The 15,795-nt window shown below is 39.2% G+C and overlaps 1 protein-coding gene across 1 annotated transcript; it reads left to right on the top strand.

Annotated features, from left to right (window-relative positions):
• The first annotated feature begins 8,945 nt into the window (after positions 1-8,945).
• LOC132123323 (lysophosphatidic acid receptor 6-like) lies at positions 8,946-10,231 on the top strand. Its single transcript, XM_059533876.1, has one exon. It carries the CDS (start codon positions 8,960-8,962, stop codon positions 10,040-10,042), a length of 1,083 nt encoding a protein of 360 aa, XP_059389859.1. The 5' UTR covers positions 8,946-8,959; the 3' UTR covers positions 10,043-10,231.
• Positions 10,232-15,795: the final 5,564 nt, after the last annotated feature.

The raw sequence follows: 15,795 nt of genomic DNA, 5'->3' as shown, positions 1-15,795 counted from the left end.
TGGCAGATAGAACGGCCGGCACCTAATAATCATAAACTCCACCAATGGTGAGCAGTGTTTGCAGATCACAACAGCATTGCGGCACCACGCGTCGTTGATGTAAACACAAAGCCCGCCACCACAGGTTTTTCCTCCCGCAATGAGAGCTCTTTCCGCTCAATAGCACGTCAGCTGGTCGAGCTGAATAGCGCTGTCTGGAATGCTGTTGCTGAGCCATGTTTCCGTCAAAGTCAAAGTCACCTTTATTTATATAGCTCTTTAAACAAAATACATTGCGTCAAAGCAACTGAACAACATTCATTAGGAAAACAGTGTCAATAATGCAAAAATGATAGTTAAAGGCAGTTCATCATTGGATTCAGTTATGTCATCTCTGTTCAGTTAAATAGTGTCTGTGCATTTATTTGCAATCAAGTCAACGATATCACTGTAGATGAAGTGTCCCCAACTAAGCAAGCCAGAGGCAACAGCGGCAAGGAACCGAAACTCCATCGGTGACAGAATGGAGAAAAAAACCTTGGGAGAAACCAGGCTCAGTCGGGGGGCCAGTTCTCCTCTGACCAGACGAAACCAGTGGTTCAATTCCAGGCTGCAGCAAAGTCAGATTGTGCAGAAGAATCATCTGTTTCCTGTGGTCTTGTCTTCTTTTTCAGTTTGCATCCCCCAGTGATTGGGGGGTGTGGCCACATTCAAAGGTTGTTGCAAGCTATTTTTTTTGTCCAAAAAATCTTTTATTGTGTGGTATCATTATGATCATTGCTCATCTAGTGTGTCCCAGGCCTTACTCTTTCTTCATCTGTTATAGTAATAGGCTATGTTGTAACGCAGTGTTACAATGTGCCCCACTTGCCCAAATGGAATTTTAACCTGGTTAGTGTCTTTGGCTAGTTAGATAAGCATTAAAATAACAGATTGGAAATTAAAACAACAGCATATTTATCTCTTTTTAAATCAACCCTAAAAACTGAGATAATATATATATATATATATATAACTGGAGTAGGCTAAGAAATGTATCTTTGCCTTCGATTTGAATTTTGGTGCAGTTGTTTCCCTATAGAGCAGTGGTTCCCAATCTTTTTCTACTCGCGGCTCACACAACCACAAACATATGTTTGCGCGGCCCACTTCAAAAAAATTAACTTACCCCGCTATTGTTGGGTTCATAACTTAGTACTCAGAAGCTAGATTGTTAACTGTATTTATTGAATGAACTAGGGCTGTGCAATATGAAAAAAAAAAAAAACAAAAAAAAACTATCGCGATTTATTTGATCAATTTTGTGATTGTGACACACACTGGTATGCACTGGTATGCTTTTACAGTCATAAATGCATTCAGGATTAATTTGAAACATATTTCGAAAAGAATAGATACAGACGGTTAGTATGGGAACGCCCCCGGGAACGCCCCGTCACGTGATGTGAATTTAGCCCGTGGGGGAAAACATTGCATTGGCGCCAATTGAAATACACGGGACAATCATGCTGAAGAGTTGTTGTGTCGTTTTCTGTACCTCCAATCAACTAACAAATTATGAAAGGAAGTTCTACATCCTTCCTAATAAACATACAGAACCGGAAAGGATGACAAAATGGCTACAAGCAATAAGTTGTGAGGATGAGCAAGGGAAGTTATGGAAATCCCAAGACTAAGCATGTGTATGTGTGCAGTCGGCATTCATCACAGGCAGGCTACGTTAACATTGTGTTCATTATTAACGCTATCAAAACTGTGTAAGGTTGTTTCAGAAAGTGGCATGTTTAGCATAATTAGCCTTATCATTCTACCTTAAGCAAAACTATGTAACGTTAGCCTAGTGTCGAACATAAACCCATTTACCCACTTAAAAAAGCGTGTGGACACGTAACAACTTAGTTTTGTGTCAGAACTTTTATACTTTCATTCATAAATTCACCCTGTCTGTGTTTGTGAAACAATTGAATCGCGGAATCCAGTCAAAAATGGAACTTGCTGTATTAAGCAGAACTTCACGGAATTTGGCTATTTTTGAATGAATACATCTATATTAGTGCTGTAAAATGAATCAAATATCGATATTGACTTGTGTATATGAATATTAAAGTTAAAAGAGACTAAAATTGTTCTACGCGTCTCTGGGAATGAACGCTCAATATGTGCATTTTTGTCATTCGGATACACACGATGTTCGCAGTGTTTTCCCCCACACCGACTCCGCCCTCGCCACGCCCCCAGCTATGACTAGATGCCGACTGTATGTATACCAATTAGAGCTTTATCAAAAAGTTGTAACGTCAGAACAGACATAAGTCAAATTATCACTATAGTAAAGATGTAACAAAATGTATAGACTTATGGCAAAAAAAAAATCCCGTGTACAGGGACTTTTTTTTTCTTTTTTGCCATGCATTGTTCATAGAGCTCATTAATTAGCGGTGCCTCAGGTGTTTGCAGTGTGTATACAGTATGTGTATGCGGTCAGCAGTGAGATCGCATAAATATAACGCAAAAGCACATTAAAATAATGCATGAGTGCGAATCTCTTTGCTCACACTCAGATTTCCTTTGCTCTGTCACAAAACCAGATACACGCTTGCTCAGATACACGCTGCTCTGCGCGGAGAGAGTGTGCGCACTTAAAACGTGTCTCCTCTCACTTAAACTGCGTCCTGTGCACTCACAACTCTCTCTATGCTCATGTGCTAGATATTAATTATTTTTGCACGTTTTTATTTCTAGCCTTTCTTTTAATCGCACAGCCCTAGAATGGACTGGAAATTAACAGAAAATAATTGGCGGCCCACCTGCAATACCACCCACTAGGGGGCCGCGGACCACAGGTTGAAAACCACTGCTATAGAGTGTTGATATGGCAGTTAGTAAATACAGTATGTTTCAACATTCTAGAATGTTTGTGTGAACTTTTAAACCATGTGTGTTACATCTTGAGCCTGTTAGGCTGTGCTTATTGCTGGTTTATGACATTAAGCTGTGTTTTTTTTTTTTTACATTTTGTTTGTCAGTATTTTTCCCCAAAAAGGATTGCACATTTACACATTAAATTCACCAGTCTCAGTCACTTGAATTTATTCATCATGTTTATGACCATCAGCGGAGCAACGTATTGGCTTGTGAATACAAAAACACATACAGAAGCCACAGCCATGTTTTAATTTGTATACATTAACATGGTCATAATTTCCTTCCACAACAAGCCATTCTTAATTTTTATAGGCTATTTTAAATGAACTGAATTGAACTGCATTCTGAAAATACAATTTTGAAAAATTTTAAACAAACATATTATTATTTTACATTATATTACAAAGTGTAGATTTTAAATGTATTGAAAAATTCAACAGATAGAAATAGAAGCATTTGCAATAGTGGTGACAGACTTTTTCAACATCACTGTATATACAGTTCAGTATTTTCCTCTTTCTTTTACATTCCTTTCTCTTTGAGGATTCATTTAAGAAATTAATCTCAATTAAATGGCCAGTGTTACTTGGTCATGTACATTACATCACCACTTGTAAACTTGATATTCAATTTGCTTCCCTGCCAATGTCAAAAAATATGAAAGTATGGCCAATGGTGTAATACTGACTCTTGCTGACACAGTGTCTTTTTAGCTTGTACAAACAAGTTGCCACACAGTCTCTCAATGAATCAAGGAAGGATTTGGCGCATGAGTCTAATATTGATTACTTTAAAAAGCCAGTAAATTATCTTTATTATTAGGAAGTATTCTTGGAAGAACTGTTAGTGCAACTTAGCAATTATGTAATTATAATACTATTAAGTTCATTATTAGTACCACTGGTACACATTTATGTTTTTCTATTTGCAAAATGCAAACTATTAGCTATAGTCAAGCAGCAATAATACGCTTGCAATTAGTATATAAATGTAATCACTCAAAATCAGTCAACAATGAAAGTTGGTACTGGTTTCTTTGTCTTTTATATGCAGAAAAATGTCTCAGGTTATGCATGTAACCATGGTTCCCTGAGAATAGGGAATGAGATGCTGCATCCTCTAGAGGGCGCTTTGGGAATGCTGTCAGCATAACCGGTGCCTGAAACATGAATGAAATAACGTCAATGAGCTTGACATTGGCATCCTCTTTTTTGTATGAGGAGACATGGGCATGATACCGAAGCATGGCAAAGAGGCGCAGTGTCTCGTTCCCTATTCTCAGGGAACCATGGTTACATGCGTAACCTGAGATGTTCCCTTTCTTTTCTTAAGTAGTGGATTTATACGAGCCTGTCTATATGGAGGAGGAGGCCAGACTTACTCAACATAAAGACTGTCAATCAAGGTGGCCCTCCCGAGGGCAGAACAATTGATTACGAGCTTAGCTAGAGCTCAGGTGAGCGGAGGCCTCAGCAGAATGAATCTCTGAAGCGAGAGGAGGCCAAACCTACACACTCAATCCTAGTTTGCACTCAAACCTATTTTGAGCTCTTAAGAGTGGAGGCCTCATCATGACGACTCCCTAGAGTGAGAGGAGGCCTAAACAACACTCAATGCTAAAGACAGCTAGCAAGGCTCAGAAAAAAGGAGCCTACATACCAAAGTACTGTCTAAGTGGAGCTCCGGGGAGCAGAGGCTCCAGCAGGATGACTCTCTAAAATGAGAGGAAGCCTTACAACGCTCAACCCTGGTAGAGGAGCTCTTAGGAGTCGAGGTCTCAGCATAACGACTCTCTAAACCGAGAGGAGACCTGGCTACTCTCAGCGCCAGAGGCAGTTAGCGAGGCTCAAGAAAGAGCGTATATTAATTGCAATTAAATAAAATTGTATTTTAATTCACATTTATTTTAAATACAGTTGCTGAATTGTATAACACAGCTGAGTAAAGATTGGCTTTGCAGTTATAAAGATTTGCTTTACATAAGTACATTTTAATATGAAATCTCATAATTACTTCTGTTGATTGTCTTTGAAATACAACTAATGTTAAATTTAAATCTTATATTGAATAAGGCACTTCAGTGTCTATAACTTTTAATATTTTTGAGCATTATCAAATCTGGTTGATAAAAAGTAAATCCCAAAGGGTCTTCTTTCCAAAGACATGTTTGTAACACACTGAAGTAGGAAACTGTTACAATTATAAGTTAGGTAGAGCACTTTCAGCTGTGAGTCCCATAATGGGGGGTGCTGGCTAACAGGTTAATTGTCCAAAAACATTTCATTAATTTGCACTTAATCGTATTCTTTTTCAATATAGAATTTCTGTAATATATGCAATTTTTCAGAAGGAAAAGAAAACTATAAATTATTAATGGCATCTCACTGCTATTCTAAACAATTTATGTTTAACATATATCATGTACACAAAATTACTGAAATGTATTATGCAAAACATATTGTTACCAAAGCAAAAATCATCGCTTGGAGTGTTAGAGATTTTATTAATGAGCAAAATCCAGCAAACTGACATGAAAACAATTCAGAAATGTTTTGAAGCCTGTGCTGACACAGTAAAACAAGTAAGATGTTTTATGACCATTGTTCTGTTTTCCCCATGGGGCTCCCTTAAAACAAACACTATCAAGGTCAGGGAGACATTTTCAGTGAAAAACAGACTATGTCACTGTTTGCTCCATGCAAGACCAACAAAACCATTCCACTGAACACATAAAAACAAGACTCTCAATTGTGAACTACCATTAGATGAAACACATTTCTCTGGAACACAAAGCATCTAATTTCAATACCAGGAAACTGCAAATGCTGGGCTAGGGACCAAGAGAAGTGTTAGCCATCCCTTCCCATCCCCGAGTGCCTTGTCCTTGAACAAAATATACATTAGACATGAAAATACGTAAGTATATAAATGTTCAGTCTCAAAGCATTCTTCTAGGTCGTCCTCAGACGAGCCTTCCATCGTTGCCTCCAGTCATCCTGATTCTCCATGCATCTGGCCAGTTCATTGGTGCTCTGGGCTCCTGCATCCCTCTTGAGTATGTCCACGTAAGTTAGCGTGGGACGTCCTCTTGACCGATGGCCATGTGTTGGTTCCCATAGCACCAGCTTGCTGGCTGGCAGCTCTCGATGCCTTCGGCAATGTCCGGCAAGTCTCATTCTCCTCACAGCAATCTTATTGCTCACTCTTGGTATTCCCTCATACAGGATTTTCTTGGTTACATGCTCACTCTTGCTGATGTTAAGCACTGCACGCAACATCCTGGTGTAGCACCCGTCCAGGGACTTCTCTAAGGTTTGGATTCAGGGTCCAGCATTCACTGCCATAGAGGAGAATGGACTCTACCATCGTGTAGAAGAAGCGGAGTTTGATTTGGCGGGAAAGGTTGGAGTTCCATACACTGTTCGTGCCGTTCAGGGCCCTCCATGCAAGTGCCTTCCTCACTTTTAGATCTTGCTCAGTTGAGTTGACCCATGCGCCCAGGTATTTGAAGTCCTCAACTTCTTTCAGCACAGTGTCTCCTGCTGTTATCAGAGGTTGATGTTCTCGTGGAACGTTGTAGGTCATGACCTCAGTTTTCTTTGAATTTATCCTAAGGCCAACCTTGGTGCACTCTAGCTCTACCCTGTGTAGTAGTTCCTGTGGTAAAGCATCAAAAAAGCAAAATGTTTGAATATCAAAACATCAACATGAAATATAGGAGTTTTCACTGGCAAAATGATAAAACAGCCCCCCCCCCCCCCTCCCCAAAAAAGATAAAGAAAAAAAGAACAATAAATAAATAAAATGTGTTACAGGTACACACAAATAAATATCACACATCTGCTAATCAACTGACATAATTTGAATATGAATTTGAGTTTATGAATTGGATTCGAATATATCATTTATATCTACAGTATATATCGCAACTCTCCACATCTGAAGTTTACATTAAGTTTACATTTACATTACATTAAGTGGTTTTTACTATTGTTTATTTTTTCTTCTGAACAAAGGGAGCGACGTCAAGGTTCCTTGTCCGTCAGACCAGACGACTCCCGAGGCTGAAATCATGTGGATTTTTAAAACTCAGGTTTAGCCTAACATTCCATACACATCTCCCCAGTGTTCCCCCTTGTTGTGTTCCTGTCTCCCGCTCCCTCATAATTTGTGATTTCTGATGGGTTTCTGGAGGAGGGAAATAATTATTATTGAATTAATAATTCTTTTTTATGTATTATTGTTTTGCACTGGAAAGAAAGTTAATTATAATGGAAGTATAATTATATAAAGATTTTGCACTACACTTCCTTAAAATGTTGTCCAATTAAATTACAAATATTATTTTTTGCACTGTAAAGAACATTCTAGAAGTCTAATTGAATAAGTTTATTGAATAAGTTTGCACAAGGCTACAGAAAACTGATGTGTTTATTTTTCTTCAAATGCAGTCTAAGCCAATGAGTTTTGAATGTTATATTTTGTATTTAAGTGAAAATTAAAACGTATTATAAACTAAACAAATCCATGGTTCATTGTTGGCAAAATTATCATGATAGCCTTTATATTTTACATCTATGTGGTTCAGTCTTGTATATTTATTAGGGCTACTTTGCTATTCTATAAATATATAGGCCTAATAAATTGTATTATAATATGCTATAATGTATTAAATATATTTATCTAAATGTATCAATTAGTTTCCACAATATTCACCATAAGTCATCATTTCAGGTGTTATTTTTCAAAATTCTCTTCCGTGGGGGCATGTCACCGGGAGAGAATTCAATTTGTAAATGCTGGTTTTGAGACCATGAACTTGAGACGGTTTTGCACAGGGCACTTGTCCTGAGTTCAGACCCTGAGGTCTTAAAGTGACAGAAGCTGCTAATAAAGCCATTTGTGTCAATGTTAATCAAACATCAGAAAGAAAGTAATTAACTGGGGGGGGGGGGGGGGGGGGGTACTGTAAAGTACTGTAAAGTACTGTACAGTACTTAAGTACTGTAGAACTAAGAACTATTTGTCAATATACCATTGTCGGTACTAGTCTGACATTTCAATATTAACTAAAACATTTTTACCCAAATTCTTCCAAAGCACCACTAAATATTCTATTCTATCCACATTTTATAGCTCCAGACTCTTAATTTCAACAAAACAGTTGAAACACAAATAAAAACTCCAATAAGAGGAGATGCTTTTATTTAATATTAAATAATACAATTACAAATTCAAAGCTGTTAAAAGAGTTGAGTTAAGTTAAGTTGTTAAAAATAGTTTGCACCTTGCACACTATATAATCATTTTTTGCCCTCTGTCTTCTCTGTCAGAGGAGGAGGGACCTATCCAGGATGTAGGAGGAGCCATGGTTAGTCAAATATGATAGTCATGATGGCACCAGCTCGTAAGGAACAGCACAACTGCCTCTCTCTCACCTCTTCAGTGCTCACAGCATAGAATGCCCCTGAGGCTACTGCTGGAGACAACAAGACAGAGCAGCAAGGAACTGGGTGGGCCAGGAAATAGACACTCAGATGAAGCAAGTCTGACTTGCTTTTGCACTGTCACACTCAGAGAGAACTGCATGCTGTCTACAGGTGCTGCCCAATCACTGGACAATCTGCGGGACTTATAACAAAGAGAGCTAATTTAAAGGATACTTCAAGACGAGTCTGGGAGGAAGTTGGTAAGCATTTGGGAATGCTTTAATTAGTATTTTGGACAAATATATTTGTTTTCCTTCAATGGGATATACCAGGAGTGGATTCTAACAGGACTACTCCCTTTGGCTGCATGTGGATGATATTGTTCAAGTCGAACCAGAGGAAATGACTGTGTGAATTGAAACTTTGAAATGAGTAGCTGCTATGCTTGGGGCAACAATCTTGTGGTGTGGCTAGGGAAAGGACAGAAGGAAGAGGGAGGGGAAAGAGGTAGTCAGGTCTTCAACATTAGGCTTTGTTGAAGAATGCTGCAGAGGAGTGTTTAGCACAGTTTTTTTTTTGAGGAAACTGAGGAAAAGTCTGCCTTAGTGTGCCTTTGTTTCATTGAGATGTACAACACCACTGTTCAGATGGAGGCTTTGACACAGATATGGACTGGCAGTGCCAGCAACAAAAATTCCTCTCTGCAGCTATATAACATCACCGACTGCCCAAAGAATGACAACTTCAAATATCCACTCTACAGCATAGTGTTTTGCATTATCTTCATGGTGGGACTCATCACCAATGTTGCAGCCATGTACATTTTTACTTGTTCACTGAAACTACGGAATGAGACCACCACGTATATGATGAATCTTGTGGTTTCTGATTTATTATTTGTGCTCACACTCCCTTTGAGGGTCTTTTACTTCATCCAGCAGAACTGGCCATTTGGCAGCCTGCTCTGCCAGCTCTCTGTCTCACTCTTTTACACCAACATGTATGGGAGCATCCTGTTCCTAACATGCATCAGCGTGGACCGTTTCCTCGCCATCGTTCACCCCTTCCGTTCAAGGGGGCTCCGGACCAAACGCAATGCTAAAATTGTGTGTGCTGCTGTTTGGGTTCTAGTGCTGTCTGGAAGTCTTCCGACAGGCTTCATGCTGAACAGTACTAACAAGCAAAAAAACAACACAATAGCCTGCTTTGAGAACTTCTCCTCAAATCAGTGGAAGAGCCATCTCTCAAAGGTAGTCATCTTCATAGAGACAGTGGGATTCCTTATCCCCTTGATACTGAACGGTGTTTGCTCCGCTATGGTACTCCAAACTTTGAGGAGGCCACAGACTGTTAGTCGGGGAGGGAAGCTGAACAAGAAAAAGATCTTGAGGATGATCATTGTCCACCTCTCCATCTTCTGCTTTTGTTTCATCCCCTACAACGTCAACCTCATCTTCTATTCACTTGTGCGGACAAAAACTTTGGAGGGCTGTGCAGTAGAATCAGTGGTTCGGACAACCTATCCGATTGCTCTGTGTATTGCTGTGTCCAACTGCTGTTTCGACCCCATAGTCTACTATTACACGTCAGAGACGATACAAAACTCCATTAAGAGGAAGTCTCAGATGAACCGTTCCTTGATGTCAAGTTCTCTGAGGCTTTGCAGTCAGAGACAAACTCATCTCTTCAGTTCAGCCTTAGGTCCATAAAGAACAACATGTTTCACAATGAGTCTAATGTTTAAGGACAAGTACTGGTCAAATGGGTGTAAAGAAACTGAATATACAAAAAAGCACTCTGCAGTGGATGAAATGAGGCATAAAACATGAATTTTCCCTAAATTGTTTTGTTAACATCTCTCAGTACAGTAATTACACAACACACTTTTAGAGGGATTTAATTCCCTCCTAAAGTCATCCTTCAGCCCAGTACTCAGGGCACACCTGTTGTCAAAGGAATTATATTCAAACATTTGGAATACTTAACTTTGGAGTAAGAACAATATAAATATTCTGTAAATCAACTAGAACTTGATTAAAGTAGACCAGTACCTCTAACTATACAACTATATGTATATGTACTTTTTTTGACATTTACATAATGGTAAGTAAATGTGAAAATAACATACTAAGATATAAGCACTATTTAATTAAACCCACATACAAAATAGAATGATGCCATTTTATGCAATGCCTGAAGTGTAATAGAATTAACAAGCTGAAAACTTTTGTTGTCACTTTATATAATACTGTATATTAACTTTGCACTGACATTGATACTGTCATAATGCACAGTGTTTTTTTTCTGTTACAAACTTCACTTGAAAATAAAGTTAGATTATAAATATAGTTAGAGGTGTTTTACTATCGCTCCTTCTTGTGCATTTTCAATTCAAAAAGTACTATATAGTCTGTATATTGCAGCTTCAAAGTTTAAATATCATCTTAAAATATTTAGCAGTTACTGTTTAAACTCTTAATATCTATATGCCTCCATAAATGTACTAAATGCATTGTAAGAACAACATTTCCACCACTCAAAGTGTCAGTAACTGAACAGTGAATCAGAAGTAATTCATTCACTTTGATGTGAGGTGTGTTCATGAACCAACTGAGCTTTTTCAGAATTCTTTTCTCTGCATTGTTATAAATATGTCATCTGCTGCAGGCAAAAATAAGCTAAGCTTTCGGGTAAATGAGGTTGAAAAATATATTTGTAACCGCACAATTTGTGACATGATAGCACAGTGCTAGGTTTGGCAGGAATTGTTAACATCCAATCATGACCAAAATCCTCCCTTCTAAACATGCCTGTAAAAGTCTGTATTTAAGTGTTGCTATATCTGTAAAGGGAGATCCACAGCTCTTAAGCTGTTGGCACAACTGAAATGTCAGCTCACCCGTACCCATTGTGTTGCCACGCCATCCACAGGTAGTTTAGTTTAGGATTTGAAAAACAAAGAAAAAGAGGAAATGAAAGAGACTTAAAAAAAACTCTAATGAGAAGTACTGACTTCACTCTTACTCACTTCAAATGCAACTGTTCGCACTTAGTCATGCAAGGGACGTAGTGTTTTGCGTTCAACAGCACTGAACGTGACTGGATCATATTTTATGTATGTGTCCTCCGCAAAATTCAGAACTGGTGAATTACTTTGGGTTTTTAAGTTATAGATTCTTCTAATATTATATTTGGTTACACAAATATTTTAATACTTTGTTACATCCTTGACTAAACTTTATTTATCCTACATACACATCTCATTGGTAAGGTCCAATAAGGTCAAAAAGGTAGATTTTGTGTAGTCTCAGAACCTGTAGTTGGTCCACCAATTACTAAGATCGCATTTTGTATTCATGATTGTCTTAGACAATTTAACATTTTGGCAAGAAAGTTGCCCATGCTACACTTAACACATTTTGAATGCATTTTAAGTACGTTTTAGGCAATTAGCTAGATCTATTAGCAAAGATCTAAATATAGAAAACATCCTCAATGAGCAGTGTGTTAGTTCCCTAATATCAAACTGAAATTCTGTTTTATTTTCACTTCCTCAAGCTTGTCTTGTTTCAGCATGCATGTAGGTGAATGTTATAAAAATGTGCTGATAATTTTTTACTAAAATAAAAAAAAAAAAAAAATTCAGCATAAGAATTTTTTTTTTGCATTGTGACAGTATTTACATGCAAATTATTCAGAATTTATCTCCAAATTGTAATTATGATAGTGTGAAAAATCACTGTAATCCATCCATTTTTAAAGATCTGTTTTGGAACTACAGTAAAATAAAGTTTACTTAATTTTTTTTTATTGAAATTAATATTATTATAGAAAAACAAGCTTAATTTTCAAATTAATTCCTTGACAGCTGTTCTGAGACCCACCACTATGTACATTTTAATGGATGTCTACTGGTTTAAGTTGATTTTGCATAATTTCTTCTCAGCAGATTGTCATTCTGGCACTGAGGATGGAGCTGGTGTGCTTTTGATAAATACCGGATTAGATCTCCAAATTTAAAACAAGCATTACACACACATATTTTTTTTCCTGCGGCTCAGCAGCATACATATATTATTTAGGCTGTTTAGTCAGTCTGTTAGATTCTATTTTATCTGGATTTTGCAATAGTTGATACATTTTTTTTTTTATCTTTCATTTGCAATGAAGATGAGAGCAAACAAAGAGGCCAAAAAATCATAACAAAAGTAAAAAAATAAATAAACAATAATATATATATAATATAAATATGAGTATATGTTCAGTTCATACAGCTAGAACTTTCTAAAGATATATATAAACAATTATCTCATCAAGTTTGGTCCAAGATGTTGGGACAATCTTTGACAACAAGCTGACCTTCAAATACCACATTGCAGGAACTATGATGAAGTTTTGAATTGCACAAGTTTCAGATATTGATTTTTGCATACAGAACAGCCGCAGACTCCACACCCTCCTACATAGCACTCAGCCTTATCAGTATACATCCCATCCAGAAGGGTGAGGTCAGTAAGTGAGTGACGCCTCATGGTAACAGGCACAAAATCATAACTCATCTCTCCTTTCAGCCCTTAACTGCACCCTGCTGAGAAAGAAAAAAAGAAACCTCCCTCTATGTACTCAGTACTCACTAAATGTATGAGCTATGTTGAGTCTCCATTATTTAAATGTATGTGTAACGATAAAGACCTTCATATTCGGAAGAAGGAGGCGGGAACCGGCGGACAATCAACATGAAACTTTAATTACAAAAATAAACACAAAACCGTGCACCAGCCCCTCACGGACGACTGGTGCGCTCAAATAAAAACCAAAACACAACTAAAAGCCCAGGCCTGGTCCTCTCTCGTCCTTCACTGTCGTCGCTCTAGTTTTATATCCTTCCATCTCCTCCATGGGCCTCGAGACCGGTGGGTCGAACAGGTGTAGTTCATCTCCAATCACTCCCCCGGCCTCGCTCCCATGTCCCTCGGCCCCGCCCCACTCGTCACATACCCCCATCGCCCCTCGCAGGCCGGGGGGTACTCCCGAGACTGCGCTCTACTCCCCCCCCCCCCCTCCCTCCGGGGGGGCCGCTCACGGGGACCTGCGGGAACCTGGGGGTAGGACAGGCGAGGCGAGAGAAAAGGAGATGGAAGGAGGAGCGACAGAGACGAGAGAGGGGAGAGAGGAAAAAAAAAAAAAAAATTCCGGTTCCCAGACGCACCGCTGCTCGGCCCTCCACCAGCTGGGTGATCTCCTCCGCGGTGCCTGGCGGTGGCACTGGACGGCCCTCGGCGGACGGCACGACACTCCTCCGCCGCCCGGTGGACAGCGACGGCTCCTCCGGTTTTGGGCAGCCGGCAGGAGTCCCCCGTTCCCTGCTCCTCCCCGTGACATGGCGGCCGGCTCCGTCCCACCTTCTCCCGGGCTTCGGCACCACTGTAACGATAAAGACCTTCATATTCGGAAGAAGGAGGTGGGAACCGGCGGACAATCAACATGAAACTTTAATTACAAAAATAAACACAAAACCGCGCACCAGCCCCTCACGGACGACTGGTGCACTCAAATAAAAACCAAAACACAACTAAAAGCCCAGGCCTGGTCCTCTCTCGTCCTTCACTGTCGTCGCTCCAGTTTTATTCCTTCCATCTCCTCCATGGGCCTCGAGACCGGTGGGTCGAACAGGTGTAGTTCATCTCCAATCACTCCCCCGGCCTCGCTCCCATGTCCCTCGGCCCCGCCCCACTCGTCACAGTATGCAAACATGACTTGGATTTTAAGGATTATGTTGTTTTTTTGTCCTTTTTATGCTGCATCCTTAGAGCACAAGCCTGCAAAGAAGGAATAGGTCATAACAAAGCAAAGAGGCAAGTGTATATTTGTGAGTGACCTTCTGGCATTTCAACATTAGCACCACATTACAAGAGATGCTGTGAAGCACAGCAGTTGTCCAGAAAATAGCTCAGCCATCATAACTGTTCTCAAATCACCCCTGGCCCCATTTCGGCAGCACATTAAAAGCATAGTTGCTGTTAGCAACTTGGTTGGCAATGGGAAATTGTATTGCAACCAACAAAGTTGCTAACTTAGTTAGCAACTATGGTTTTGGGAAACGCACCCCAGTTTAATATTGCTTTAGAGTGGTTGGGATTAAATGTAAGATTGTAGGAATGTAAGAAGAGTTTTAGAATGAAGTGCTTCTGCACAACTGAGTTGGCTCAGAGCAGCTATTATGTTAGAACATATGCATTGTTACAGTGTGTCTTTAGTGCATGTATGTAAACTTACCATTGTGCAAGAGTGTCTATAGTACACAGCTAAGTGAAAGTGCAGAGTGCAGATGTACGTTAAAGACCATTGGAATGTGTTATTTTATTTTTATTTTTTTTCTGTAGACATGGTGTATGAAGGCAGTTTATGATGGATGTAGGATGCTGGGTGGTATTAGTTTATTCAGGATTCTGACAACCTGGGGGAAAAGCTGTTGCAGAACCTTGCCCCGTGGGTCTTGATATGATAACATGATCACTGATCATAATCTAGATGTGCTCTGTTTGACAGAAACCTGGCTAAGACCTGATGATTACATTATTTTAAATGAGTCCACCCCCCAAGATTACTGTTATAAACATGAGCCGCGTCTAAAAGGCAAAGGGGGAAGTGTTGCTTCAATTTATAACAACGTTTTCAGGATTTCTTAGAGGGCAGGCTTCAAGTATAACACGTTTGAGGTAATGGTGCTTCATATAACATTATCCAGAGAAACAAATGTTAATAAAAAAACTTCATATAAAAGTGCAAACTTCATATAGCCAAAATTGTAAATTCTACTTCTTGTTACAAGTAAGGAAGAACCATCACTTCTACCACAAAAGACTGCTTTTTAAGTTATTTTCCTGATGTATCCGAATTCCTTAGCATATCCAAAACCTCAGAACAACTTGATGATGTAACAGAAACTATGGACTCTCTCTTTTCTAGCATTTTAAATACAGTTGCTCCTTTACGCTTAAGGAAGGTTAAGGAAACCAGTATGACACCATGGTATAATGAGCATACTCGCACCCTAAAGAGAGCAGCCGGAAAAATGGAGTGCAGCTCGAGGAAAACAAAACTAGAGGTATTTCGTATTGCTTGGCGGGAAAGTAACCTATCCTATTCTAATTTTAAAATCTAAATCACTTCTAAAATCGATACTATTAGAGATAAAATTGCAACCATTCAGCTGTCAGCTACAGTATCGCATCAGACACTGTAGACCCCCTGAGGAAAAGTTCCACTCATTCTCTACTATAGGAGAGGAAGAATTGTATAAACTTGTTAAATCATCTAAACCAACAACATGTATGTTAGACCCCATACCATCTAAGCTCCTGAAAGAGGTGCTTCCAGAAGTCATAGACCTCTTCTGACTATTATTAATTCCTCATTGTCATTAGGATATGTCCCCAAAACCTTCAAACTGGCTGTTATT

Source organism: Carassius carassius, chromosome 41 (assembly GCF_963082965.1).
Source record: "Carassius carassius chromosome 41, fCarCar2.1, whole genome shotgun sequence".
Lineage (NCBI taxonomy): Eukaryota > Metazoa > Chordata > Actinopteri > Cypriniformes > Cyprinidae > Carassius > Carassius carassius.
This window is presented reverse-complemented; position numbering and strand designations above follow the sequence as displayed.